The sequence below is a fragment of the Herpailurus yagouaroundi genome, unplaced genomic scaffold, assembly GCF_014898765.1.
Source record: "Herpailurus yagouaroundi ecotype Mexico unplaced genomic scaffold, PumYag 162, whole genome shotgun sequence".
Lineage (NCBI taxonomy): Eukaryota > Metazoa > Chordata > Mammalia > Carnivora > Felidae > Herpailurus > Herpailurus yagouaroundi.
In genome coordinates, this window is record NW_024412403.1 from 2,794,655 (window position 1) to 2,821,538 (window position 26,884).

The 26,884-nt window shown below is 46.8% G+C and overlaps 1 protein-coding gene across 5 annotated transcripts in view; it reads left to right on the top strand.

Moving 5' to 3' along the window:
• The window catches only part of HSF2BP (heat shock transcription factor 2 binding protein), a 96,591-nt gene that overhangs the window by 52,316 nt on the left and 17,391 nt on the right, over nucleotides 1-26,884 (top strand). For 4 of the 5 annotated variants that reach the window (XM_040483802.1, XM_040483803.1, XM_040483804.1 and 1 more), the window contains one exon: nucleotides 911-1,014. In XM_040483802.1, the coding sequence (XP_040339736.1) occupies nucleotides 911-1,014 (104 nt within the window). Of the gene's footprint in view, nucleotides 1-910; nucleotides 1,015-1,246; nucleotides 1,443-26,884 lie in introns of those variants that run through there. The other variant, XM_040483805.1, reaches the window with a different exon arrangement.

Genomic DNA, 26,884 nt, shown 5'->3' on the forward strand with positions numbered 1-26,884 from the left:
CTGGTTTTCCGCAGGGCTCTGTGATCTGAGTCCCTGTCTCGTGTGGGTCTGAGACCTTTCCTTCTGTCCTGCTGCCCATAGCCACTCTGCTGCACCATAGCTGTGTGCTTCTGGAATCTGTCGTCACGCCTCCCTGAATTTGCACTCTCACCGAGTTCCTGGTCAGGGGTATTTTCCCTTTACTTCTTGCAAGCTCATCCATTCTTTCAGGGGCTTGCAAAATCTTTGTGTAGCTTGTTTTTTCTTTTCTTTTCATTTCTTTTCTTTTAAATTGCTTTGCAATGTGAGGTTTTGGGATCTCTGTATTCTGCAGTATTACTAGAAATCTGTCTGGCAGTTTTCCAGTTTTCATTAGACTCTAACTTAGCAGTTGTGGTCAGTTCTTACGATAGCTTCTAAGATCCTGATTAACTCTGGATACTGTCTTGTCGGTGTTAGAAATGGGGTTATGGCATTCTTCATCCCTCATGCTGTGGATTAAACACATTTGTATGGCCTGAGTGGGCTACCCAGGCATCTGGATAATTTCCATTGAATGAGAAGATAGGATTCAATTGTAAGCAGCTGAATTGAACTGTTAGAACACAGTATGCTTGTGAATTGAGGGTTGCCTGTGTGTAAATGCAGGACTGGTAATAAGAGATGACTGCATAAATCTGGTCTTGAGGTTTCCTGTGGGACCCTCTCTGCAGTCGTGTCCCTTGATTAGGTGCACTTTGCGAAGGTGGTTTTATGTGGCCCTGTTGCCGGAGCTTCCCGTTTTCCTGTAGCGTCCTGGAGGCCTACACCCCGTTTCCGGCCCCTGTCACCCGGCCTGTTGAGTGGGACCCCTGCGGTGTTCACCAGGAGGTGTGCTGGGGGTGAGACTCCACGTGGGGCATCAACTCAACCTGCCTTCTTTACATTTCAGGTTACTGCTGATGTCCCTGTACAACGTGAGCATCAACCTGAAAGGCCTGAAGTACATCAGCGAGAGCCCGGGCTTCATCCCGCTGCTTTGGTGGCTTCTGAGTGGTGAGGAGAGAGGGCTCCCCCGTGCGTCTTCTCGCCCAACCTGGGCGCCTGCCCCTCTGTGGCTGGAGGAAGCTGTAAGGTTGGGATGGCGGGCCCAAGGGTATTAGCATTTTTTCAAAGAAAGCTTTCAAACTATAAAGAGCTCAGTGGGGTGCTAGGGTATTTCTGGTTCTGCTTCTGGAGTATTGCTCTCAGTTATGATTCTGTGACACAAAGAAAAATGATCTTCTAGAACAGCTGGCAAGGGGCGTTCACCCATCCCTTTCTCTGCGGGCAGTACAGCACTGGGTGTGTCGTCTGCGGCTCCGAATGTCAGGGAAAGAACGTGGGGAAAAAGACATCAGGGAGATTGCAGCCCTGGAGTTACATATGTAGTATGTGTATGTGGGGTTGTTATTTTCTTTGAAATAAAAGCTCTGTCTACTGTCTTTGCGTAGTTAACCTTCGGTGTTATATTAGTTTCCGCTGTATAATACAGCGATTCAACATTTCTCTGTGTTACTCACTGCTCCTCATGATAAATGTATTCTGGATTCCCTTCATCTATCTTTCCCCCCCCACCAACCTCCCCTCGGGTGACCACCAGTTTGTTCTCTATAGTTAGGAGTCTGTTTCTTGGTTTGTCCCTATTTTTCCCCTTTGTTTGTTTGTTCCTTAAATTCCACTTAATTGTGAGTGAAATCATATGATACTTGTCTTTCTCAGACTGGCTTATTTCACATACCATTATACTCTCTGGATCCAGTCATATCATTGCAAATGGCAAGATTTTATTCCTTTTTATGACTGAGTAGTATTCCATTATACGTATGCCACATCTTCTTTATCTACTCATCAATAGATGAGACCGCTTGGGCTGCTCCTATAATTTGGCTACTACAGATAACGCTGCAGTTTACGTAGGGGTGCATATATGCTTTCGCTAGTGGGATTAGCGATTTCATACTCTTTGGGTAAATAGCCAGTAGTGTGGTTACTGGGTCATAGGTAGATCTGCTTTTAACTTCTTGAGGAACCACCATACTATTTTCCAGAGTGGCTGCACCAGTTTGCCATCCCACCAATAAATAGTACATGAGAGTTCTCCTTTCTCCACATGCTCACCAACAGCTCTTATTTCTTGTGTTTTTGATTGTAGCCGTTCTTACAGGTGAGAGGTGGGATCTCATTGGGGCTTTGATTTTCATTTTCCTGGTGATGAGTGACATTGAGCATCTTTTCGTGTACCTGTTAACTATCTGTATGTCTTCTTTGGAGAAATGCCTGTTCCCGTCTTCTGCCTATTTTTAAATTGAAGTATTTGTTTTTTGGGGTGTTGAGTTTTATAAGTCCTATTGTGTATTTTTGATACTTGCCCTTTATCAGACATGTCATTTGTGAATGTCTTCTCCTGTTCTGTAGGTTACTTTTTTATTTTATTGGTTTTGTTTGCTGTGCAGAAGCTTTTTATTTTGATGAAGTCCCAACAGTTTATTTTTGCTTTTGTTTCTCTTGCCTCAGGAGACACGTCTAGAAAAATGTTGTGGCCAACATCTGACCACCAAGTTAACAAAATTTTGTCCCAATCTGTTCATCATAACTTTTATTTTATTTATTTATTTTTAACATTTATTTTGAGAGTGCGCATGTGCATGCACCCAAGTGGGAGTGGGGGGGGGGAGAGGGAGAGAGAGAGAGAGAGAGGGAGACAGAGAATCCTAAACAGGCTCCAACACTGTCAGCACAGAGCCTGACATGGGGCTCAATCTCACGCAGTGTGAGATCATGACCTGAGCTGAAATCAAGAGTCAGACACCTAACCAACTGAGCCATCCAGGTGCCACCATCATAACTTTTAACACTGTGTGTTTAGTAGGTACATATTTCACTCAAGTGTGCAAAAATAGACTTTCCTTATTTTTTCATAACTTAGGTCAATCTCCCCTGGAGCTTCAGTTCCACTTGCTGGTGAATGCTGATTTTTTTGTAACAGCAGTTTGGAGGTATAATTGACATGCAATAAACACACGTTTAAGGCAATCAATGGATAAGTTTTGATGTAAATATGCACCTGTCACCACAATAAAGATAGCGAAGGTGGCTATCACCCCCAAAAGGTACCTTGTACCACTTGGTGGTCCCTCCCTCCCATCCCTCTGCTCCTGTCTTCCCACTCATTCACCACCTTTTTGCACTATAAATTAGTTTTCATTTTCCACGAGTTTATATTCCTGGATTCCTGCATCTTGTATTCTGTGTTGCCTGGCTTCTCTCATTCAACATGATTATTTTGAGATCCGTCCGTGTTGTTATTATGGACTGATAATTGGCTGCTTTTTATCGCTAAATAGTGCCCTGTGATGTGGGTGCACTGCAGTTGCTTTATTTATTCAGGTGTTGATAGACATTTGGGTTGTCTCTAGGTTTCGGCTATTATAAATAAAACTGTTGTGAACACTCTAGTATGTCTTTGCATGGATATATGTTTTCATTTCTTTTGGGTAAATAACTAGGAGTGGAACGTCTAGGTGTATGGTAAGTGTATGCTACCATTTTGCACACCCCCCAGCAGTATGTCAACTGCTGCGTAACCTTGTCAGTGCTCGCTGGTCTCTCTGTTTAACTTTAGACTTTAGATAGTGACACCTCACTGTGGTCTTAATTTGCACTTTTGTTATGACTAACGATGTTGAACACCTTTTCATGTACTAATTTCCCATCCATGTATCTTCTCTGATGAGGTATCGTTTCATATCTTTTGCCCATTAAAAAAAAATTGGGTTGTTTTGATTGAGTATCGAGAGTTCATTGTATATTCTAGATGCAAATCCTTTGTCAGTACGTGGTTTGCAAATATTTTCTCCCAGTCTGTGGCTTGTCTTTTCATTTTCTTTAAAGCATTTTCAAAGAATGGAAGTTCTTAATTTTGATGAGGTTTAACTTGTTCTTTTTCTTTTATGAATTGTGCTTTTGGTGTATTAATGTTTTATTTATTTTTGAGAGAGCATAAGCAGGGGAAGGGTAGAGAGACGGGGACAGAGGATCTGAAGCAGGCTCTGCGTTGACAGCAGCAAACCCAATGTGGGGGGCTTGAACTCATGAACTGCGAGATCATGATCTGAGCTGAAGTTGGATGCTCGACTGACTGAGCCACCCAGGTGCGCCTAAATTTGTTTTCTTTTAATAGTTCTAAAGTTTTGAGTTTTATAGATTTAGGTCTGTGATCCATTTTGGAATAATACTTGCGTGTGGCAGGAAGTGAGAATCCCAGTTCTTGTTTTCTGTACGGCTGCTTGGTTGGTATAATGCCATTTGTTGTGAAGGCCACTTTCTCCACCAGATTGCCTCTGAACCTTTGCTGAAAATCACATGACAGTGTATGTGAGAGCGTGGTTTTGGACTTACTATTCTGTTCCGTGGATCCATTTTTGTCTTTATGCCAGTATCATACTCTATAATAAATCTTACATCAGGTAATGTAAATCCTCCAACACTGTTCTGATTTTTCAAAGTTTTTTTTTTCGTTATTTCTAAGTTCTTTGTGTTTCCAGATAATTTGAGAAATCAGCATGTCACTTTCTACCAAAAACAAATCCTATTGGGATTTTTATCGGGGTTGTGCTGAATTGACATTTCATTTGGGGAGAATTGGCATTTTAGCAATATTGAGCCTTCCAGTCCATGAACATCGTATATATGTCCATTTATTTAGTTTTGTTGGAAACAGGGAACTCTCATGTTTCTTTATATCTTAAGAATAGGGGCGCCTGGGTGGCGCAGTCGGTTAAGCGTCCGACTTCAGCCAGGTCACGATTTCGCGGTCCGTGAGTTCGAGCCCCGCGTCAGGCTCTGGACTGATGGCTCAGAGCCTGGAGCCTGTTTCCGATTCTGTGTCTCCCTCTCTCTCTGCCCCTCCCCCGTTCATGCTCTGTCTCTCTCTGTCCCAAAAATAAAAATAAACGTTGAAAAAAAAAAAAATTAAAAGAATAGAGGAACTGACCTCCTTTGTTCCTAGCTGTTTTTGCAAGGATGCTTGCATAGTGAGCACCCTTAGTAGGTAGAGATGCTGTCTATCTCCAGAGCAAAGGGTGGGCTTGTTTATAAGCATGCAGTAAGGGTAATGCTTCCCTCTAGGGCAAAGGTCAGGTAGGCTTACTGCCCATTATGAAAGATCTGGGGTTCCTCCTGTGTAAGGCAACCCATGGCCTGTTCATGGCGCTGTAGAATTGGGTCTCGCTGAACTGGCCCAAGCGTGGATGTGGCGGTTGCTGGTGAGTAGTGCAGTCCTTTATCTTGGACTCAGGAGTTTCAAGTCTCTCCTTGCAGCACCCGTGAAACTACAACCTGCTGAGCCGTTAGCTGGCAAGTAGGATAAAACACCAGACTTCCATAGTCTCAAGGGCTGTGTTTTGTACAGCGTGATAACTCCCAGCCCCCAGGGTTGGATGCTCGACCAGACAGCTTTTACTCTCTTGAGAGTGTGAACTAAGGGCTGTGGACTCCAGCATGTGTCCTGGACCTGACCTATCAGGTGCCCATCCAGGCCAGTTGTCATGGGCACATCATGCCCACGATGCCAGTTGGAGGGGGAGGAGGTGGTGACAAGGAGACAATAACTAGATACTTTTTGAGTGGCAGTCACTGTTGTAAATGCTTTACATATACTCACAGAGTTCATTCTCTAACTGCCATTATAAGGCAAATACTGTAACTTCTCTTTTATAGATGAGGCAACTAAAGGCACATAAAGGCGAAGTGACTTGCTCAAGGTTGTATAGCCGCTGAGTGGAAAGCCTGACAGGTGGGCTCCAGACCCCATCTCTTGGCCTCCATGTTGGACTGCTGCTTTGCAGAAGCACCTCAGACATGGCAGCCTAGTTCTGGGTGCCTCCCTGCCTTTACCTGCCTGTAAGCTGGCTGGGCTTGGCCTTGGACACGGGGGGTCCTGCAACCATATGCTCCTCTCTTTTTAAGCTAGCACCTTCTGTCCGCTGTTTACTTTCTTATCAAAGGAGGGCCTTAAACGTTCTACAGGGTCCTGTTTAGCTATGGTACTCCAGAAATTGTTTGCAGCTGAGAGAGAATTGTTGGGTCTGATTTCAATTTATACAGCTCTCTAGGCATGAGCAGTCTGAGTGGCCCTGACGCTCACTGGACACGGTGCTCTTTGACCCGAATGGCCTGTTCTGCTTAAACTTTGGATTGTGTCCAGTAGGGGACCGTGGTGAAGTTGCCTTAATGCCACTTTTCCCCACTGTGGCATCAGTCTTTTCTTGTCCGTGAAGACATCTGTTCTTTTGACACAGTGGACACAACCCAAACCCTAATAAATCTTTTACAAGGTCATTTTGCCTGGTATCTTAGAGCTGTTATCACAGTCAAACAAAGGCAAGGTCTAGTAAACCCAGGACGTTTGACCCTCGAATTATTTGTGGAATTACTTCAGCTTAAAAATTGAAATTTGTTGGGGCGCCTGGGTGGCTCAGTCGGTTGAGCATCCGACTTCGGCTCAGGTCATGATCTCACGGTTTGTGGGTTCAAGTCCCACATTGGACTCTGTGCTGACAGCTCGGAGCCTGGAGCCCGCTTCGGATTCTGTGTCCCCCCCTCTCTCTGCCCTGCCCCTGCTGGTGGTGCTCTGTCTGTCTCCAAAATAAACAAACATTAAAAACATTTTTTAAAAACCTTGAAATTTGTTATAGAATCTGTTGCATATGATAGGAAGGTGAATATATTTTCTATTCTATGTTTTATTATGGAACAGGAAAATAGGAGCAAAAATCGTTCCCTGAAAAGTAATCCGTGCTTCCTGGTGCTCAGTGGATTTAGTGCGACTGTCAGAGCTCTAGGCTCTTGTAACCGCTTAGAGCTGGGACAGAACCCGGAAACCGGCGTGTTCTATCCCTTTGTTTTTAGGTAGATCTGCTCTGTGAAAATATACCAGACAAATGAGAGTCTGTTGTAGCTTTTAGAAGATCTAGGAAAATAGATTCCATTTCTTCTCTTAATAATAGGGTCCTGCTTTTATCAGCTCTCCTGTTGGGAGATTTGATGTATTTTGAAGAATGTCGACTTGGGATGCATTTGATTAGAATTGCAGCTTTTGTACTTGGGAATCCACCTCACCTTTTAGAATCCCGCTCTTCTGTTCTGCAAAATGGAGATTCCTACCTCAAGAGTCTTAACGTGTATTAAAATGCAGCAGCACCGGGGCCAACAACTAACAGAGTCGGTGTGAAATACGTTGTGCCGCAGGTAAGTCTTTTGTGCTGCAGCGAAAGCTCACTTCCTTTTATTTCCTTTGACCTAAAGGTAGCAGGTCGCTAGCACGTGTCTGGACTTCCCAACCCAGAGTATAGAACCCGTTGCTGTGAATCACCCCTCACCAAACAACCTCGTTTCCTTTAACAGCTGTCGGATTGCATTTTCCTTCCCTCTGTGCGCCTCTGTGACTGGCTTTTCCCCATGCCGTCTCTACATTCTCAACACTCCTCTTAAGCTGCAGAGCTGGCACAGAGAGCTAGCAAACGGCTGGTGAGGACAGGATGTATCGGGATGATGACCACAGGTTATGCCACCGTGAGCGCAGACTAGTATCTTGATCACTCTTGTAACTCTTCTGTGCTGTGTTTCCTGGCTGTGTGTACGATGTTGAATAGGAAGGCACTTGCCTCTGTCTTACATTTATTTAGTGTGTGTAAGCAGTGCGAGACACCGATAATCCCACCAAGTTTGTATGTTTAGCCCAGACCTCTGTCCTGAACTCCGTACTCATATGTCCACCTGCCTCCTTGGTGTCCCCACGTGGATATCTGAGTAAACATTCAGACCTCTCCGTGCGGACCTTGTCTAGCAGGCATCCAGACGTCTCCCCGCGGACGTCTAATGGATACCGAAACTCCTTGTGTTCAGGCTAAATTCCTAATCTTTCCCGACACTGACCTCTTGCCATGGCCTTCCCAGTCTCTGTTAATGACAGCTCTATTTTGATTTCTCAGGCCTTTAAAAACCTTATAGTGAATCTTGTCTCCTTTTCCTTTCACACTCACATCCAACCTGTAAGGAGATCTTGATGGCTCCGCTTTCAAAATATGTCCAGAATCTGACCGCTGTCTACCAACCCCACCTGGCTTTGAGCCTCCATCATCTTTCATTTAAAGAATTCCCAGCAGCCTCCTACAGATCTCCCTTCTGTCCTTCCTTGCAGGGCATGAGTGGGGAGCCAGTGGTATGATGGGATAGATCCCAGACCAACTCTCCTTATTGAAAACAGTCAAAATGTTGAGTGAGATGTAAAAAAAAAAAGTTTTTTAAATGCTCCTCTGAGCTAGGAAAAAAGTAATTGTATCTAAAGCACAAAAAACCAAGCGAAAGTGGGACACCAAAGAAGTTATAGACCTGAGCTAACTCCTGCCTTGAGGGCATTTGTCAAAATGACCTTTAGTTTCCATGGCCTCCCAGGGTGTGGGGACAAGAAACAAAGCCCAGGTCCCATCCCAGATGAGTAGCCTGGTAGGGACTCCCAAAGGCATTTACCAGCATTGGAGGGGTAAACTGAGGATACTCCTCCAACCCTTGGGGACTGCAGGAAAATTGCTCTTAGGGGAGGTCGTCGAGAGGACACGACTGCTGCTTGAGACCTGGTTGGACCTTGGGAACTGGAGGCTCCTCACCCCCCATCTCATTCTCGGAATGTGCCCTCTGTTGTCTTTCTTGCTCCCAGAAGCCGTTCCAAGAACGTAGCCTGGAGATGGTGATGTGGCGTTGAGACTAGAGAGTGTACGTGGCTGAACCCACCTAAGGCCTCTGTGTGAACTTTTTGGGGGGGAAGATAGAAGTGTTTTTATGTGTTTATTTCTTTTATTTTGTAAAGTTCTTATTTAAATTCCACTTATTTAACATTCAGTGTCACATTAGATTCAGCATTTCCGTACAACACCGCGTTCATCGTGACAAGGGCCCTCCTTGATCCCCATCACCTGTTTCACTTTCCTCCACTCACCTCCCCTCTGATGACCATCAGTTTGTTCTCTGTAGTTAAGAGTCTGTTTCTTCGTTTGTCTCCCTCTGTTTTTTTCCCTTTGTTTTGTTTCTCAAATTCCACATATGCGTGAATTCATATGGTGTTTGTCTTTCTCTGACTGACTTACTGCATTTAGCATTATACTCTCTGGCTCCATCCATGGCATTGCAGATTGCAAGATTTCATTCTTTTTTATGGCTGAGTAATATTCCTGTGTGTGTGGGGGGGGGGTGTGGGTGTGGGTGTGTATACATATACATGTATATACGTACATGTACATATACCACATTTTCTTTATCTTACTCGGTCGATGGACACTTGGGTTGTTTCCATGTTTAGCTGTTGTAGATAATGTTGCTATAAACGTCATGTGCACGTATCCTTTCGAATTAGCGTTCTCGTATTCTTTGGGTAAGTAGCTAGTAGTGCAGTTGCAAGATCATAGGATAGTTCTACTTTTAACCTTCTATTCTGGTGGGTGAGTGCAGGGATCCGCAAATCTTGTGGATGGCTGAGACGAGCCTCGTGTGTAAGCTCCCTTTGCTTATTAAACCTGCCAGCTACCAGGCTGGAGTGGCAGCCTTTCTCTTTGGTCTTTTCCTGCCCTCAGTCTGTAGGGGCTGATCTCAGATTGCACCCAGGAAGCTCCCAAGAAGTTGTGAACTGATAATTGTCTGTTTGATCTTTGGCACTGAGCAAACTGGAGGATAATCTCTTCTGAGAATTTACCACCATAGGTTGGTTTTCAAGCAGCTTTGAAGCCTTAATTCTCACCTCCTGGGTGGTCCTCATTTAGAGAACAATGAGGATCTTTTCTGGAGAATTTTTTGACGTCAACCAAGTCCTTAAAGAATTCTTACAGATAAGGTTTTAAGAACCTGAGCTCACATACTGAAAATCACAAGAGGCATGGGAAACATCATTAGTAAATAACACATTACATAGACTTGCAGAAGATTTCAGATATATGAATTATTGGGTCACTATAAAGTAAATTTAATGTGTTTTAAGAAATAAAAGAGGGGATTAATATATGAGTAAAGAGTAAGACATTGTAGAAATGACCAGGCACATCTGAAAAAGGACCAAATAATACTTTTGGAGATAAACAGTATAATGATTGCTATTATAAATTTATGGGACAGTTTAACACAGATTATACATAGCTGAAGAGATAATTAAATTGACATAGACAGATCTGAAGAAGTGATTGAGAATGAAGCACAGAGATGGAAAATAGGAGCAGATGAGGGACGTGGAAGAGACATGCGAATTTCACATGTGACCAACCAGAGTCCGGGAAGGGAGGGGAGCGAGTGGAACAGAAACAATGTTTGAAGGAGTCCTCCAGACTCGTTACCTCATTTGAGCAGTCTACCTACTTGGAAGCAAGATAAATGCAACCTCCCCTCAGAGCCGTCATAATGAAAACCACAGAGTATTGGAGAAGGTCTGAGAGGCAGGCAGACAGCAAACGGTGTGCCTTCAGAGGAGTGGCACTTAGGCTGCTGGTTGACCCTGGACAGCGACAGTGTCCCATCCGATGCTGAGAGAATAGCTGGCAGCCTGGACTTGCAGGTCCCCCCCTCCCGCCAGTCTCTTTCGGCGCAGGGGTGAGATGGAGACGTTTCAGACAAACAAGAACTGAGGCTTCATCTCCACAGACCTTCCCAGGGTGTGCTTCAGGAGGAGGGTCCTCTCAGACGGAACGTATGCAGGAGAGAATGAGGGCCAGAGAGAGTGGCAGATGTGGGGATAAATCGAAGTAGGCGTGGACTGTATGGAACAAAGCCAACAAAACCAAAGCGATAGAATTAGAAACACCAAGAGCGGAACCGTGGCACGTGTCCTGGGTGGGCGATAGGCTGAGTTACAGCATTATGAGTCCAGTGCTGTCCAGGAGGAGAGCAGTAGTGACGGCTCATTTCAGACTTTGATAATTAACACGCAGCTTAAATTTCTAGGGTAACGTGTAGATAATAGAAACAGAACATACACCTATAAATAATATGAATGCTGGATAAAATGGAAGGTGAAAAGGAATTCAGAAGATGGCGAGAGAAAAAACAAGAAAAGATCCGCCGGCAGCATTCAATCCAAGTATGTGCGCAAATGGACTAAATGACTCGTAAAAGGTAGTAATGTTAGACTGGATTGAAACTATCAGAATCAACAAAATACATGTTGTTTATATAGTTCCATCTAAAACTCCATAGTATGTTAAGGGTTCAGAGTAAAAAGGAAGACAATACGAGGCATATTCTTATCAATTCATCAGAAGGCTACAACAATTGTGAATTTCTCTATGCACTTCCTAATATAGTCTCAAAACAAAAAACTGTAGCGTCCTGGGTTATAAAGAAAGCATGTCTCAACAAATTTCAGATGATCAGAATCATGCAGAATATCTTCTCTGGCCACAGTACAATGAAGCTGGAAATTAGGGACAAAAACATGAGTAAAATTAAGTAACCCGTGAGTAGAAGAAGGAATCGTAATATCAGTCAGATATTTTGAACTGAATAATAGAAATATTACATATCAAAAATGGTGAAATGCACCCAAATAAGCATTTACTAGAAATTGTATTAGTTTAAGGAGGAAAGCAGAAGATTAATGAACTAAACATGTAGCATAAAGATTTAAAAAAAATTGAAACAACCCAAATAAAGTCCCAAGGAGGAAATCTAGAAAAAAGTAGAAATTAATGGGCTTTACCAGGCAGGTTCCACAGCACATTTGAGCCAGTAGTGGGAAGAACCAGCAGACTGAGAGCTAGATAAATAGAGAGTATCTGGTCTGGAGAATAGATACAAAAACGAGTGAAGAAAATGATCAAGCTCAGAGGCCTGTGGGACATTATCAGACACACCAATATGTGCACAGTCCTGAAGGAAATTCAAGAGAGAGAGGAACAGAAAAAAATCATTTGAAGAAATAATGTCAGAAAACTTCCTAACTTTGATGAAAACAAGTCTACAACATCCAAGAAGTATAGTGCGCTCCAAGTAGGATAAACACAGATCTACATCTAGACAAATCCCAGTCAGACTGTTGAAACTCGAGACAAAGAAAACATCTTGAAATCAGCAAGGGAAAAACATGTATAAGAGAACCACAGCAAGATTAACAGCTCTCTGCTTGTCAGAAACAGTGGTCATGAAGCAGAGGGATGAGGTTTTCAAAGTTCTGAGAGACTGTCTACTAACAATTTTGTGTCCAGCTAAACTATTCTTCAGAAGTGAAGGCAAAATGCGTTCCTGGATAAACCAGGTCCAAGGGATTTTATTGCTGGCAGACCTTCTTTACCAGAAAGAAAGTTCTTCAAGCTGGGAGAACATGACAGCAGAACATAACGCCAGTCCTTGCCACGTGCCGAGTGTGATACCTGGGGAGGGCTGGTGTTTCGGAGCAACTCTGTTGAAACTGTTGCTTGAAAGACTCCTAGCAGAAGTGAAAGATCTTATCCCACTTCTGGGTTATTTACCCAAAAGAATGAAAAACAGGATCTTGAAGAGGTATTTGGATAGCCGTGTTCACTGCAGCAAGATATGGAGGCAACCAGAATGTCCACTGATGGATGAATGGTTACAGGAAATGTGGAGTATACACGCAGTGGGATGTTTTTTGGCCAGAGAGAAGAAGGACCTTCTGACACCTACAACATGGTTGAATCTTGAGGACGTGATGCTCGGTGAAGCAAGCCAATCCCCAAAGACAAATTCTGCACAATTCCACTCATAGGAGGCGTGTAACGCAGTCACACTCACAAACCGGAAGTAGAACCGTGGTTGCCAGAGGCAGGGGAAGAAGGATTAATGGAGGCAGTGTCCGTTCTACAAGACGAAAAGAGTCCTGGAGACGGAGGCGACGGCCGCAAAGGCTGTGAATGGACTTAGCACCGCTGGACCGCACACTTGAGAATGGTCAACATGGTAAATTTTATGTAAGTTTTACCACAATTAAAAAAACTGTTTGAAGTGTCCGTCGTACAAGTGTAGTGGAACAACGTGGGATGATAGTTGTAGTGTATCGTTGCCCAGGGAAAGTAGCTTCCCCAGAATGTGTAAATATGACCTCGTTTGTATTATACATAGAAACGTAAGAAATCCCCACAACTTTGAATATCCCCCCCATCTGTCCGTGTTTCCTCTTCCCGCTCGTCTTGGAGGCTCAGCTCAGGTTGTACCTCTTAGGAGGCCTCTGCTGCTGCCCCGGTCCACGTGGCGCTCTCTCTGCTCTGGTTTCCCATCTTACTTAGAGACAGTTTCACATTTTCTTGTTCTTTTGGGTCACAAATGCCAGTTATCTCCAACTAGACCGTTGCGTTTTGTTTTTTTTTTTTAATTTTTTTTTCCAACGTTTATTTATTTTTGGGACAGAGAGAGACAGAGCATGAACGGGGGAGGGGCAGAGAGAGAGGGAGACACAGAATCGGAAACAGGCTCCAGGCTCTGAGCCATCAGCCCAGAGCCTGACGCGGGGCTCGAACTCACGGACCGCGAGATCGTGACCTGGCTGAAGTCAGACGCTTAACCGACTGCGCCACCCAGGCGCCCCAGACTGTTGCGTTTTTGTAGGAACCAGATCTTAGGTTTCCCTGGAATTCCTGTTCTCAGAAGCCTGCCTCTCCCAGTGTCCCTCAGCTGTGGCCTCGGCCCTCGTGCCGCAGAAGCGGCCCTGCGCGGCTCGGCACCCTGGGAGCTGGCGTCTGCTCTCCCTCGGGCCGTGGCTGCCCTGCCGGCAGTGCTCATCCTGCTTTCTGCGCGGCCTCTTGCCTCCGTTGTGGCTTTGCTCTCCAGTTCGCCACCGGCCTGAGCCCTGACTGGATCTCAGGGTCTTCTGAATCCACGTAACCTTCTCCTCAGCCTCTGGGGCTCTTCGCCGTGGCCTGCAAACGGTTAGTGGCGGCTCACGGCTGGCCCAGCGTCACCCGAAGACGCCTCCTGTTCCGCACACTCTTCGGGCAGATCCCTCAAATCGATCACACGGCCCGGACCGAGACTGAACTCCAAGTTAGGCTTCGCTGGCGGGGTTAGCCTCTGGGCTGGGCAAGTGAGCCCTTGACCTGGTCTCTTTGGGGCTGTCACCCTGGTTGCCCTCTGTGCTCCTGCCTTCTTCCTCTGGAGCGGGCCTTCTACCCTGGTCAGGGAGGGACCCAGCAGTGCCGAGTGATGATCTCAGCGATGGGCGTGTGAGCGGAGCAGGACCGGAGCCGTCTTCTCAGACTTTGCTGGTTGGAGCCGGCGAGGAAGAGTATTCTTCCCACCCTGGGCCGTGGAACTACCAGGCGTGAGTCTAGAGCTGCCTGTGGCGGTCCTGGCTGCCTGGGGAAAGTCGATCCGTGCTGACCATCACCAAAGCCAGGGTCGGGATGCTGAGATGAGAAATGCTGGAAGGAGCCCCGTAGCTGGTGTCAGCTTGGTCCCGTCCTTCCCAAGTCCCGGTCTCTAGCTCTTTCTCAAATTTCAGGTTACTCTGGAATCTTCTATGACTCACTCATCTTGCTTTTCTTCAGTTAGCGTAAGCCTCAGTTTCCTCTCCATCAGGGCAGTGTACCTCTCCCGTGCACCCCACACCTTGATTCCACTCCATCTTCTTCCATGGCACCGGTCACCTTTAACACCAAGCACAGTTTCCCTCCTCGTTCCATGGGGGTTGTTGTCTGTCTTCCACACTGGAATGGAAGCTTCAAGAGCACAGGGATCTTCGTTTGGTTCACAGATGGAACCAAAAATATGTCTCAAGTGAATGAAAGACCAGTTTGTGTGAAGCTGTCCATCATCTTGAGATGAAAAGCCATTGTTTGAAATTTGGTTACATCACAGAGAAGATTGGGGGTTTGATTGTATGTCTCTGGGTTATTTTCACAGAGGGAGACTGCAAGGTTTGGATGCTAGGGGAAGTTGAGTTATGACCTCAGTGTCCCTGTCAGCCCAGATATGTGGCTTTTCAAGAGTACTGTCTTATGTCATAGTCCCAGTAGGCTGCATCTCCAGCACATGAACATTGGTGATAACTGTGTGGTTGAAAAGCAAAATATTTATGGCCTTTATTTATGAAGATTTATTTATTATTTTTAGTTAAAAATGTTTTAATGTTTATTTATTTTTGAGAGAGAGAGCACGAGCGAGCATGAGTGGGGAAGGGGCAGAGAGAGAGAGACACAGGATCCGAAACAGACTCTAGGCTCTGAGCTGTCAGCACAGAGCCCGACGTGGGCCTTGAACCCACGAACTGTGGGATCACGACCTAAGCTGAACTTGGATACCTAACTGACTGAGTCACCCGGGCACCCCTACAAGGATTTTTTTTTTAAGTTTTATTTATTTTCAGAGAGAGAGAGAGAGAGTGTGAGTGAGCTCCAGAGAGAGAGATGGGAGAAGGGGCAGAGAGAGGGGGAGACAGAGAATCCCAAGCAGACTCCATGCTGTCAGCGCAGAGCCTGATGTAGGGCTCGACATGAAACATGAAATCATGACCTGAGCTGAGATCAAGCGTTGGACACCTAACTGACTAAACCACCCAGATGCCCCAACCGCTTCATGTCTTGAAGGATGTTGGGAAACATTTGGCTTACATATGTCAAACCCAACAAGTTGAAAGCCATCTAAAATTTACCATAGTCTGACATAGGTATAATGAACTCACAGTCGCAATTTAGGAAGGGGAGCTAGTGTATGTGGGAAGATGAATTTGGTGTGGGACATGCTCAGTTTGAAGTAACAGTAAAAAATATATATCCAAATGGAACTCTCCAGAATGTCATTGGCAGTGAGAAACTTCGGGGTTTATGTGATAGGCCAGAGGCATGGGGTATGGGGTAATTCTACGGTACTCAGGCTGCCATTTATAATACTGTTCCTGTCTTCCTCAAAGGGAGGCCATGAGAATTCAGTGGAGGAGTATATGGAAATGCTGTCTAAATTTTTTAAAAGGGCGAAAATAGTTCTCTGAGAAGAAGAGAGTCTAATGGTGTCAGATGTAACTTGAAGAAAATGGGAATGGAGAAAAGGCTTGGACACGGAGACTCACTGGTGACCTGTGAGCCGAGTGTCTGTGGGGCACAGAGTCAAGAGCAGGAGGCACGTGGCGGGGTGGGGACAGGAGGCGATTGTGAGGAGGTGAGTGCTGCCCTGGTCAGTGTAGCAAGAAGAGAGTTTCGGGCATTTGTGCTAACGGCAGTCAGATTCCAATTTTGCAGATTTTCAACTTCGAATAGGAAAGAAGTAATTAAAAACTAAACAAAAATTAGTATGTCTTACTTCAAAACACACCGTGACTTAACATTTTCTTGGTGAGGAGTTACTTTCCCTTGCAGTTTGTCTTTAAATGGTGACCTCTTTTCTGGCATATAAGTAGGTTACTAAAATGTGGGGGGCGCTTGGGTGGCTCAGTTGGTTAAGGGTCTGACTCTTGATTTCTGCTCAGGTCATGATCTCATAGTTTCGTGAGTTTGAACCCTGTTGTGTTGGGCTCTGTGCTGACAGCATGGAGCCTGCTTGGGATTCTCTGTCTCTGTCTCTGCCTCTCCTCTGTTTGTGCTCTCTCTCAAAAAAGAAAAAAAAACCAAAACATAAAAAAGTAGGTTTCTACAGTGTGAAATTTGCTTCGTTTTTGGTAGTTTGTTATACTATTGGCCACTAACACTAGAATGATTTTTATGATCACTTTCTCCACATGGATTCTGTATCCTTTAAGAAGAGACCTCACTGCCTATTCTTCATTGACTCACTGATGAAAGATCTGGTGCTTAGGATTATTGTTCTTTATCAGATTGTTCATCCTCAGCTGATGACATTTCCCACTGGATTTGCACGCCTTCCAGCTGTGAACACACACTATCAGTGACATTAGTTATGTAACCTTCTGGAAGCCATCTTTATTCAGAAGTCAAAAGAAACCCTTTAGAAGGTTTCTAACTGGGGAGTTAGTGTTTACCAAGTATTTGTTGGGTTATATTTCTTGGACACAAATATAACACCGCAAGTGCTATAATTGTAGAGAAAAACTTCTGGGTCCCAAGGTCCCAGGGTCCCAGTAGAGGTCCTGGCTGGACCAGCAGGCATATGGCCGGAGCACCCTCTAGTCTTGCCTGCATCACACTCCCAGCCGAGTGTCCCAGCAGGCTACAGAAACCTGTGTAGAGCAGAGACGTTGCCAAGGCACCAAAGGCCATTGTGACTTCAGCCTAGGAATAGCACAGAAGGGGGGGATCCTCTGGCCGGCCCCCCCCCCCCCCCCCCGCACTGTAATCTGGGAAAGTACCCGTGAGAGCTCTGCTTGCATCACTGTGGGCTACAAAGTCGTCTCCCTCACGATGGGGCAGATCATAGCACTCTGAGATCACCACTCCTCTTTTGTATGGCATAAAACTGGGCACTGGGCAGGGGCACTGCACCCTGGTGTAGCTGGGATTAGGAACCACACTGTCTTTCTTTCATGATGTATTTGGCTGTGGCTATGCGTGCAGGACCCTGTGAATGGCTTATTCAGCACCTCTGTTTTCTTCCTTGGATCTAACTATTCAAGGCTTCACTTTCCCTTTTATGGACGATGTGACCGTAGAGGTAGATCCTAAACTCCAGTAGGGGTTTTTGTGGAAGAAAAAAAAAAGAGAGAGAGAGAGAAAGAAAGAAAACACATACATGTGCCCTGATATTTGTGCTTGGGTCTCCATCCCTAAAGGCCACAATTTAGTTACTGGGAGCAGGGCCCAGGCGTCCAGCTTTTCACATCTGCCCATTCACTTTGATGTGTAAGGCAGGTGGGAGGGTTAGGGCTCTGAGGCAGCCGTGGGAGTCCTGCCTCCGTGCCACCGAGTGGCTTCAGCCTCAAGGCTTATGCCATTCGGTGCATGGCATCCTCTGTCCACAGTCACTGGTCCACAGATGGACACATGAGCTAGGTGGGCCCATCCAGACCGCAGGGGCGGTGCAGGGGTTTCTCCCTCACTGGATGTGGACAAGGAAGCACGTTATACCTCAGCGTGAGCAACGTGAGCTACCTCATAGGAGATGCTGTGGGGGAGAGGACAGAGGGAAGAAAGGGTCCCGGCCTTCGATGATACAACCGAGCCACCGAATCCAACCCTACTTCTGCACTTAACATGAGATGATATATCACCGTCAGGCTATTCTGAGTTGCAGTTTGATACTTGGAGCTGAACCATTTTGACTCACTGCTCTGTGGTAAATCCAGTAACATTTTCTAAACCAGTTTCAGGTTTCTCCATACGCAGAGTGAAAGCGTATACAGGTGGGATAGTTGGAGGGGACATCCGCATTTGCTTTAAAACACATCCACCAGCGCCATCGTACCGGCTTTTCTCTTCTTTTTTTTAAACATTTATTCATTTTTGAGAGTGAGAGAGAGCATGAGCGGGGGAGGGGCACACAGAGAGGGAGACACAGAATCCGAAGCAGTCTCCAGGCTCCGAGCTGTCAGCACAGAGCCCCACGTGGGGCTTGACCCCACGGACCACGAGATTATGACCTGAGCCAAAGTCGGACGCTCAACCGACTGAGCCACCCAGGTGCCCCTGGGCTTTTCTCTTCTTGACAAAATATGTAGTACAAGACCAGAGAAGTCCACGGAGCCACTACTGTGCTTGAGAAGGGGCAAGGAGAGGTGGGAGTGTGAATCCTGCTTGCTTGTTTTGTCTCTGGCAAGTTTGGTGACCGGCCTGTGCCTCCAGTCTTCATCTATAAAACAGTGATGTTGACGTGTGCTTCAGAGCACGTATGAGAGCTCAGTCAGTCTGCAGCCCGAGCGCGGCCAGCACGGGGCCACACGGAGTCGCCAGCACTGGTGCGTTTCAGACCCACGAGTGACAAGTTTCCCTGGTTTAGCCGAGCAGTTTCTTAACAATGCTGGCTGTTGTGTTATCAACAGTGAGGAACGGGGATGAGGATGGCAGCAGGATCATTAAAAGCACTATTTTGGCATCAAATAATGTGCAGTGAAGTTTCTTTTTAAACTGAGTTAGCTGTTTCCCTTGACTTTACACGATTTTACTTGTCAGCCAAAAAGGTAACTTACACATTTGATTTTCAAGACCGTGCACAGGGTGCTTATTAGCTCTTAGGAATATAGATCAGAATTATGTCTTTCTTTGAAAAGTTTGCATGACCTGGCACAAAAACAGACACTGAGATCAATGGAACAGACTAGAAAACCCAGAAATGGACCCACAAACGGATGGCCAGCTAACCTTTCACAAAGCAGGAAAGAATATCCAATGGAATAAAGACAGTCTCTTCAGCAAGCGGCGCTGGGAAAACTGGACAGCGACATGCAGAAAGAATGAACCTGGACACTTTCTTACACCAGACACCAAAATAAACTCAATGGATGAAAGACCTCAATGTAAGACAGGAAGCCATTAAAATCCTCAAGGAGAAAGCAGGCAAAAACCTCTTTGATCTTGGCCACAGCAACTTCTTACTCAACACGTGTCCAGAGGCAAGGGAAACAAAAGCAAAAATGAACTATTGGGACCTCATCAAGATAAAAAGCTTCTGCACAGCGAAGGAAACAATCAGCAAAACTAAAAGGCAACCGACAGAATAGGAGAAGGTATTTGCAAACGACATATCAGATGAAAGGTTAGTATCCAGAATCTATAAAGAACTTCTCAAACTCAACACCCAAAAAACAATCCAGTGAAGAAATGGGCAAAAGACATGAATAGACACTTCTCCAAAGACATCCAGATGGCCAACCGACACATGAAAAAATGCTCAACATCACTCATCTCTAGGGAAATACAAATCAAAACCACACTGAGATACCACCTCACACCTGTCAGAATGGACAACATTAACAACTCAAACAACAGATGTTGGCGAGGATGTGGAGAAAGAGGATCTCTTTTGCATTGTTGTTGGGAATGCAAGCTGGTGCAGCCACTCTGGAAAAGAGTGTGGAGATTCCTCAAAAAACTAAAAATAGAACTACCCTACAACCCAGCAGTTGCACTACTAGGCATTTATCCAAGGGATACAGGCGTGCTGTTTCGAAGGGACACAGGCACCCCCACGTTTATAGCAGCACTATCAACAATAGCCAGAGTATGGAAAGAGCCCAAATGTCCATCGAGGGATGAATGGATAAAGGAGATGTGGTATATATACGATGGAGTATTACTCAGCCATCAAAAAGAATGAAATCTTGCCATTTGCAGCAACATGGATGGAACTAGAGGGTATTATGCTAAGTGAAATTAGAGAAAGACAAATATATGACTTCACTCATATGAGGACTTTAAGAGACAAAACTGATGAACATAAGGGAAGGGAAGCAAAAATAATATAAAAACAGGGAGGGAGATGAAACAGAAGAGACTCATAAATATGGAGAACAAACTGAGGGTTGCTGGAGGGGTTGTGGGAGGGGGGATGGGCTAAATGGGTAAGGGGCATTAGGGAATCTACTGAAATCATTGTTGCGCTATATGCTACCTAATTTGGATGTAAGTTAAAAAAATAAAATAAAAAGCTGAGCATCACTAAGGCAAGGCTTCCATCTGTGAGGGAAGGTAGTAGAGGGTCGACTTCTATAGAATGTTGTGAAATACGTGTGTCCGGCTCACATTTTCGTCGCTGCCAGCCTGTGTCATCTCTGCGTGGACCGCAGGGATAGCGGATACGAATACCACACTTGGGCTTGTGCACTTCCTGCCTGGAAGCCCCCGGGCTGGCGCCCTCACTCACCACGTCTCGCGCAGCCTTCCCCGCAGCTGCGTTTTACCCGCAAAGGTGTGGAGGCTCCAAGGCCACGCGGGCAGGAGTGCGGTGCTTTAGTAGAGCGGGTTTCAGTGCGTGGGGGAAGGCAGGTTTAATGCCACAGACAGTCATGAAGGCAGAAAATGACTTTGCAAATGCTCAGCCTCTTTTCCGCATAGAAGGTCAAGTCACTGAGCTCTGGGCCCAGGAGGACGTAGCCCACACCTGACGCTGATATCCTTACGTGAAATTGGGCAAGGGAACGTGGGAACGCCTTTTGAGTTATGATGTCGGTACCCTCAGGACCTGCCACTGGCTTTCATTCTGACCTAACTTCGTTCTCTTAACTGTGGATTGGAGGAAAGATGCCTTTAGGAATTTTCTCCTCCCACAGCAGGATCCTGACGGTCCGTTCCTCGTCCCCGCAGAGTCAGCCGAGGTGCTCTCGTATCGATTTGGCAGGGTTACTTGACGGCAGTGTTTCGTTTTCTTTTGGCCTAAGGAGATTTTCCCCGCGATAAAACTGCGTAATGTGGGTGGAAGTGCTCGTAAGTGGTAACTTGCTGGTCACACGTAAGTGGTTTTTACCACCGTCTCCTTGCGGGAAGAACCGGGTCCTCAGAGGGTGGCCGGCAGCAGCCGGGTGGCAGCTGGAGAGAGACATCTTCTCAAGTTCCTAAAGGACTCTAGAGCCAGGTGAAGGGTGTGGTTCTCCCGGCAGGCTGAGGACCTCTCCACGAAACTGCACGGCTTTGAAGCGAGTTGCGGAGGGAGGGCGGGGAGCCCGAGGAAGGTGAGGTGCCCGTGCGTGCCGACGAGGCGTGTGCGTTCCTCGTCCGTGGCCCACCGCCCGTTACCAGCATTGCATTGTAGATACGCTGTAACATTTGAAAAAGACCAAACCCTAGAGGCGCAGACGGTTTGAGTTCCGATTCTGAATCAGAAGCACACGTGGGCAGGCCGTTGTGAAGGCACGGTGGGAGCCCTGTTAGAGGCGAGGAAGGGGAGCGAAGGCCTCGCGCGCTCCTGCATCGGCCGCCGGCATGGGCACCGCGGGTGCTTCGGGCCTGGGAGCAGAGCGGGTGTGCGTCCGCCGGCCCTCCTCAGCCACCCCCAGGCAGGACGGGAGGCGCGGTGGCTCTGATCTGGCCCGGTTGCAGCAGTCCCGAGCGCGGGACGAGGGCGGACCGAGATCTGTCCTGCGGATTGCCGGCTGCCTCCATAAGGCAGCGCCCTGGAGGGATGGGTGTGTGCGTGTCGGGTGGAGGAGGCTTGGGAACCGTCGCTCTCAAGGTAAACACTCAACCTGTAGCTCTGTCGGGTGTCTTCAGAGGAGTCAGCCAGTGTGTGGCAGCTGAGAGGTAAGATGCTGGATTGGGTGTTGCTGGATCTCAGCGCTGAATAGACTCATGGATTGAAAGGGCACGGCAAGGGGACTGCAGTGTCTTCCAGGGGAAGGCTTGATGGTGGTAGTCCGCCAAGACACCTGCCCAGCCCGTGGTCTGGGCCTCCTCCCTCTTTTAGGGCCCTCCCTCTTTCAGGGAATGGTCGGGATAACCAAAGGCTGCCTCAGGGCATGCTTAGTCATGGAAACTGAGGGTTTTAGGCAAGGGGGCTGATGGAGTACTGAGGGCTGACTGAGACCCTCTTGTCTCCATCCAGAGCATCTTCTTCCTGAGTTCTGACTCCCTAGCAAACTACCCATCACAGAGTTTTCCCCAAAGCGTGGGGATCAGAGCTGAGGAAAGGACGTGCAGGGGTGTGGAGGCAGAGCAACTGAGACGCCTGGGGCGTCTCCCTCGTCCCTGAGCACGGCACTTAGTTCCAGGGGTGGGTCCGTGTCCTGCGCCACCTTCAGTGCCCTCCCCAGCACTGCCTGTCTGTGACCTGTCGCCCTGCTCGAGCCCGGCCAGCCCTCCATTCACCCGGTCTGCCTCACCAGGGAGGCCACACCGTCTGCCCTGTCCCTGCCCGGTACACAGACAAATCGGCGGTTTGAGGCCCATCGTGTCCCATCGGCATCTATCAGGTGAATGAAGGAGGCTGGTCTGGCTTTTGGAGACTGCAGCAAGGTCCGCAACCTTTTAGCCATACGTTTCCAGTTAGGTTCCTAATTTGTTACATTCAAAGGATGTGGGTTTTCCTTTTTGTCCCCTGGGAAGTCAGCACTGTGGACAGGCTTTTGGGGGGGCTTTGTGTCCCCTGGACTGCACAGGACACAGCCAGTTTATGACGTGCTTGAGCGTCCAGGAGCCTGGCACACGTGGAGTGGGCTGTGGCTGCCCATCTGTCCTGTGGAGCAGTGGCTTTCAGAAGATGGTTTTTCTGGAACCATAGAGCCAGCAAGTGGGGGAACCAGGATCAAAGCCTGCTTTGTGCACCCATGCAGGGGTGTGGCGGGTGGTTTTCTGGGGAACGTGCTCACTCCTGTGTTCGCTCTCTTGTGGTGTCATTCATTGATTCCCTAAACGTTAACGGGCCTACGAGTGACCAGGCCCAGCACAGGTGTACTGAGTGGGTGGGGCAGGCGGGGCCTCAGAGTTGCTCAGGTGAGGGGTGGCTCCTCCAGGGCATCATTCCAGTCTGAGGGAGGAGCAGCAAGACAGAGGGAATGAGAGGCTGAAGGGCTCGGGATGGATGGAGTGCACTGTGTAGCAGAAGATAGGAGAGGAGTGAGCAAGCCTGGGGGAGAGGAAGCCAGCAGCCACCAAGGAGAGGAGTGTCTGTGAGTGCACTTAAGGCAGAGGAGTGATGCAGGGTCTTAGACTTCCTGTGTCTTCTAGGGTCTGCATTTATATCAGGGACCTCTTTTTTTTTTTTTTTTAATATTTATTATTTTGAAAGAGAGAGACAGAGTGTGAGCAGGGTAGGGGCAGACAGTAAGCAAGACACAGAATCTGAAGCGGGCTCCAGGCTCCGGGCTGTCAGCACAGAGCCCGACGCGGGGCTCGAACCCACAAACTGTGGGATCATGACCTGAGCCGAAGTTGGATGCTTAACGGACTGAGCCACCCAGGCACCCCTGGCAGAAATATGTTTTTAATGGATATATAAATATATATTATGTGTTTTTATATGTGTGCTTTATATATGAATACATATAAATAGATATACTAATACTAATCAGAAGGAAACTGCAGTGGCTATACTGACCTCTACAAAGTGGAATTCAGAGGAGGGATCATGACCAGAGATGAGGAAGGACACTGTGTAACCTTCAAGGAGTCAATTCCTTAAGCAGACGTAACAGTCCTAAACGTGTATGCGCCTACCAGCAGAGTTGCGAAACACACGAAGTGAAAACTGACAGACGTGAATGGAAAACTGAATCCACGGAGGTGGTCACAGATTTCAGCATCCCTCTCCTTATAACTGACAGAAGAGGTGACAGAAAACCAGGAAGGATAAAGACCTCAGCAACATTATCAACCACCTTCAAAGTACAACATTTACAAACATGCCACCTAATAACAGGGGCATACATTTTTTTTCAACGCGTGTGGAACGTTTACAAGACAGACTACGATTGGGGCTATAAAATACATCTCGCGGCGCCTGGGTGCCTCCGTTGGTTAAGTGCCTGACTTCGGCTCAGGTCCTGATCCTACAGTTTGTGGGTTTGAGCCCCACGTCGGGCTCTGTGCTGACAGCTCGGAGCCTGGAGCCTGCTTCGGATTCTGTGTCTCCCTCTCTCTCTGCCCCTCCCCTGCTCGTGCTCTGTCTCTCTCTGTCAAAAATAAATAATAAAAAACATAAAAAATTTTTAAATATGTCTCAATAAACTTAGCAGGGTTGGAATTATACATGGTATGTTCTCTGACCACAGTAGCATTAAGTTAGAGTTCAATAGAAATATATCTGGAAAATCTCCAAATATTTGTAAATTAAATAAGCCAATCTAAACTAGAACATGTGCCACGTACAACAAATGAAAAAGTAAGGTGGTGTCACAGCTCCCCAAAAGGCAGAAACGCTTGTATTCAACATGCAGTGGCACACTATGTTAGTCGTAGATAATAATGTCGTATTTCCTAATACGTTCACATATATTCAGAACAGAACGTAAAGATTCATAAGCATTCTCTTTGTTGCAAATTATCCAGGGATCAAGAGGTCACCTGAGGGGCGCTTGGGTGCTTTAGTTGATTAAGCGACCAACTTCTGTCTCTCTCTCCGTCTCTCTTTCTCAAAATAATAAATAACCATTAAGATTTTTTTTAAATAAAAAAAAAAACATATTTCTATCCTTTTAACCTACGTTCCCTTTATATTTAATGTGACTTCCACGTGTTGACCTTAAAAATAAAACTGCCAGTTATCTTACCAGCAAAAATGGGTTTATTCTGGAGTAACAGAGAACTGCAGCCCAGTACCAACTACCTAGGGCAACACTATGGACACGTCTGAAGAATAGAGCAGAGGAAGCTCTTTTATAGGGGAAAGAAAGGTTGTCTCTCATTGGCTGGGCTGTGATGACCTCTCATTGGCTGGGCTGTTGCCAGGGTCAGGAAGAAACCTTCCTTCCTCCTACCCCAGGAGTCTCTCCTTGCTGGGTCTGTAGTGGACCAGGGGCGGTGGGGCTGAGAGCTGCTCCTGCTGGCCTCCGGTTCTAAACAAGGTTTTACTTCATTAATTAATTTATTATTTATTAATCATTTATTAAATTATTACTCTTGTAAACCATGTATTGTTGGGCCTTGTATTTTGAAAATTAAATATTACTGAGTATTTAAATCTGTCATCCTGTTGTTTGTTTTCTACTGGTTCTATATTTTCTTTGTTCTTTCTTTACCTTCAGTGTCCGCTTTCTTCTGGATTAAGTTAGTATTATTTTGTGATTTCATTTTGTCTCCATTATTGGCTCATTAGCTTATTAGCTTAACTTATCATAGTCCACATTCAAAACCTACTCTACTGCTCAGGTGTAGGGTAAGAAGCCTACAGCACTGCTGTTCCTTCCCCCTTCCATCCTTTTCTAATTGTTGCCATACACGTGTGGAAAACTCCAGAAACATTTTTATTATTTTTACTTTTAACAGCTACCTTTTATTTTATTTATTTATTTACTTAATTTATTTTAAGATTTGCTTTTTTTAAAGTAATCTCTACACCCAGTGTGGGGCTTGAACTCACGACCCTGAGGTCAAGAGTCGCATGCTCCACCTTTGAGCCAGCCGGGTGCCCCTAAACAGCTGCCTTTTAAAGCAGGTGAAAAGGTATGAGGAAGGGGCACCCGGGTGGCCCAGTTGTCTGAGCGCCTCCTTTAGCTTAGGTCATGATCTCACAGTTCATAAGTCCGAGCCCCACATCGGGCTCCCTGCTGTCAGCGCAGAGCCGGCTTCGGATCCTCTGTCCCCCTTCTGTCTGCCCCTCCCCCGCTCATGCACCCGCTCTCTCAAAAATAAACATTAAAAAAAAAAGAGGGGTGCCTGGGTGGCTCAGTCAGCTGAGCGTCCGACTTCGGCTCAGGTCACGATCTCACGGTTCGTGAGTTCGAGCCCCACGTCGGGCTCTGTGCCGACAGCTCGGAGCCTGGAGCCTGCTTCGGATTCTGTGTCTCCCTCGCTCTCTGCCCCTCTCCCCACTCACACTCTGTCTCTCTCTCCTTCAAAACTAAATACATGTTAAAAAAAATTTAAAAAAAGAGAAAGTATGAGGAAAAATATCCATATATTTGCGGTTTCTGCCTCTCTCTGTTCCTGTGTGTCAGACCCGAGTTTGTACCTGGGATCACTCTCCTTCTGCCGGCAGGACTTTGAACTGTTTTGAGGCGCAGGTCCGCGGGCGTGGAGCTCTGCAGCTCCGGCTCGGGCCCCGGCTGCTCGCTCAGTGTTCCCTTGCCGTCATCGTCCGGGCTGCGTGCGGGGGTGCGGCCGGCGGGCGTTCTCTGGCCTTCTGTCCACGCTGCTGCTCCGCGGCCTTGGACCTGGCCTGTCTGTGACACACCCCCGTCACTCTTGAGTGTGTCCGCATCACTGGCTCGTGGCCGCGTGATTCTCAGGGGCCGCGTGTGCTTCTGTCCGCCCGGGGCTGTGCTTTATAGCTTCCTCGCCTTTGGATATTTTCGGCCGTGGTTTCTTCACAATTTTTATGACTTGGCCTCCTCTCCTTCTGGGAGTCCGGGGACGTGCTCAGTGCCGTC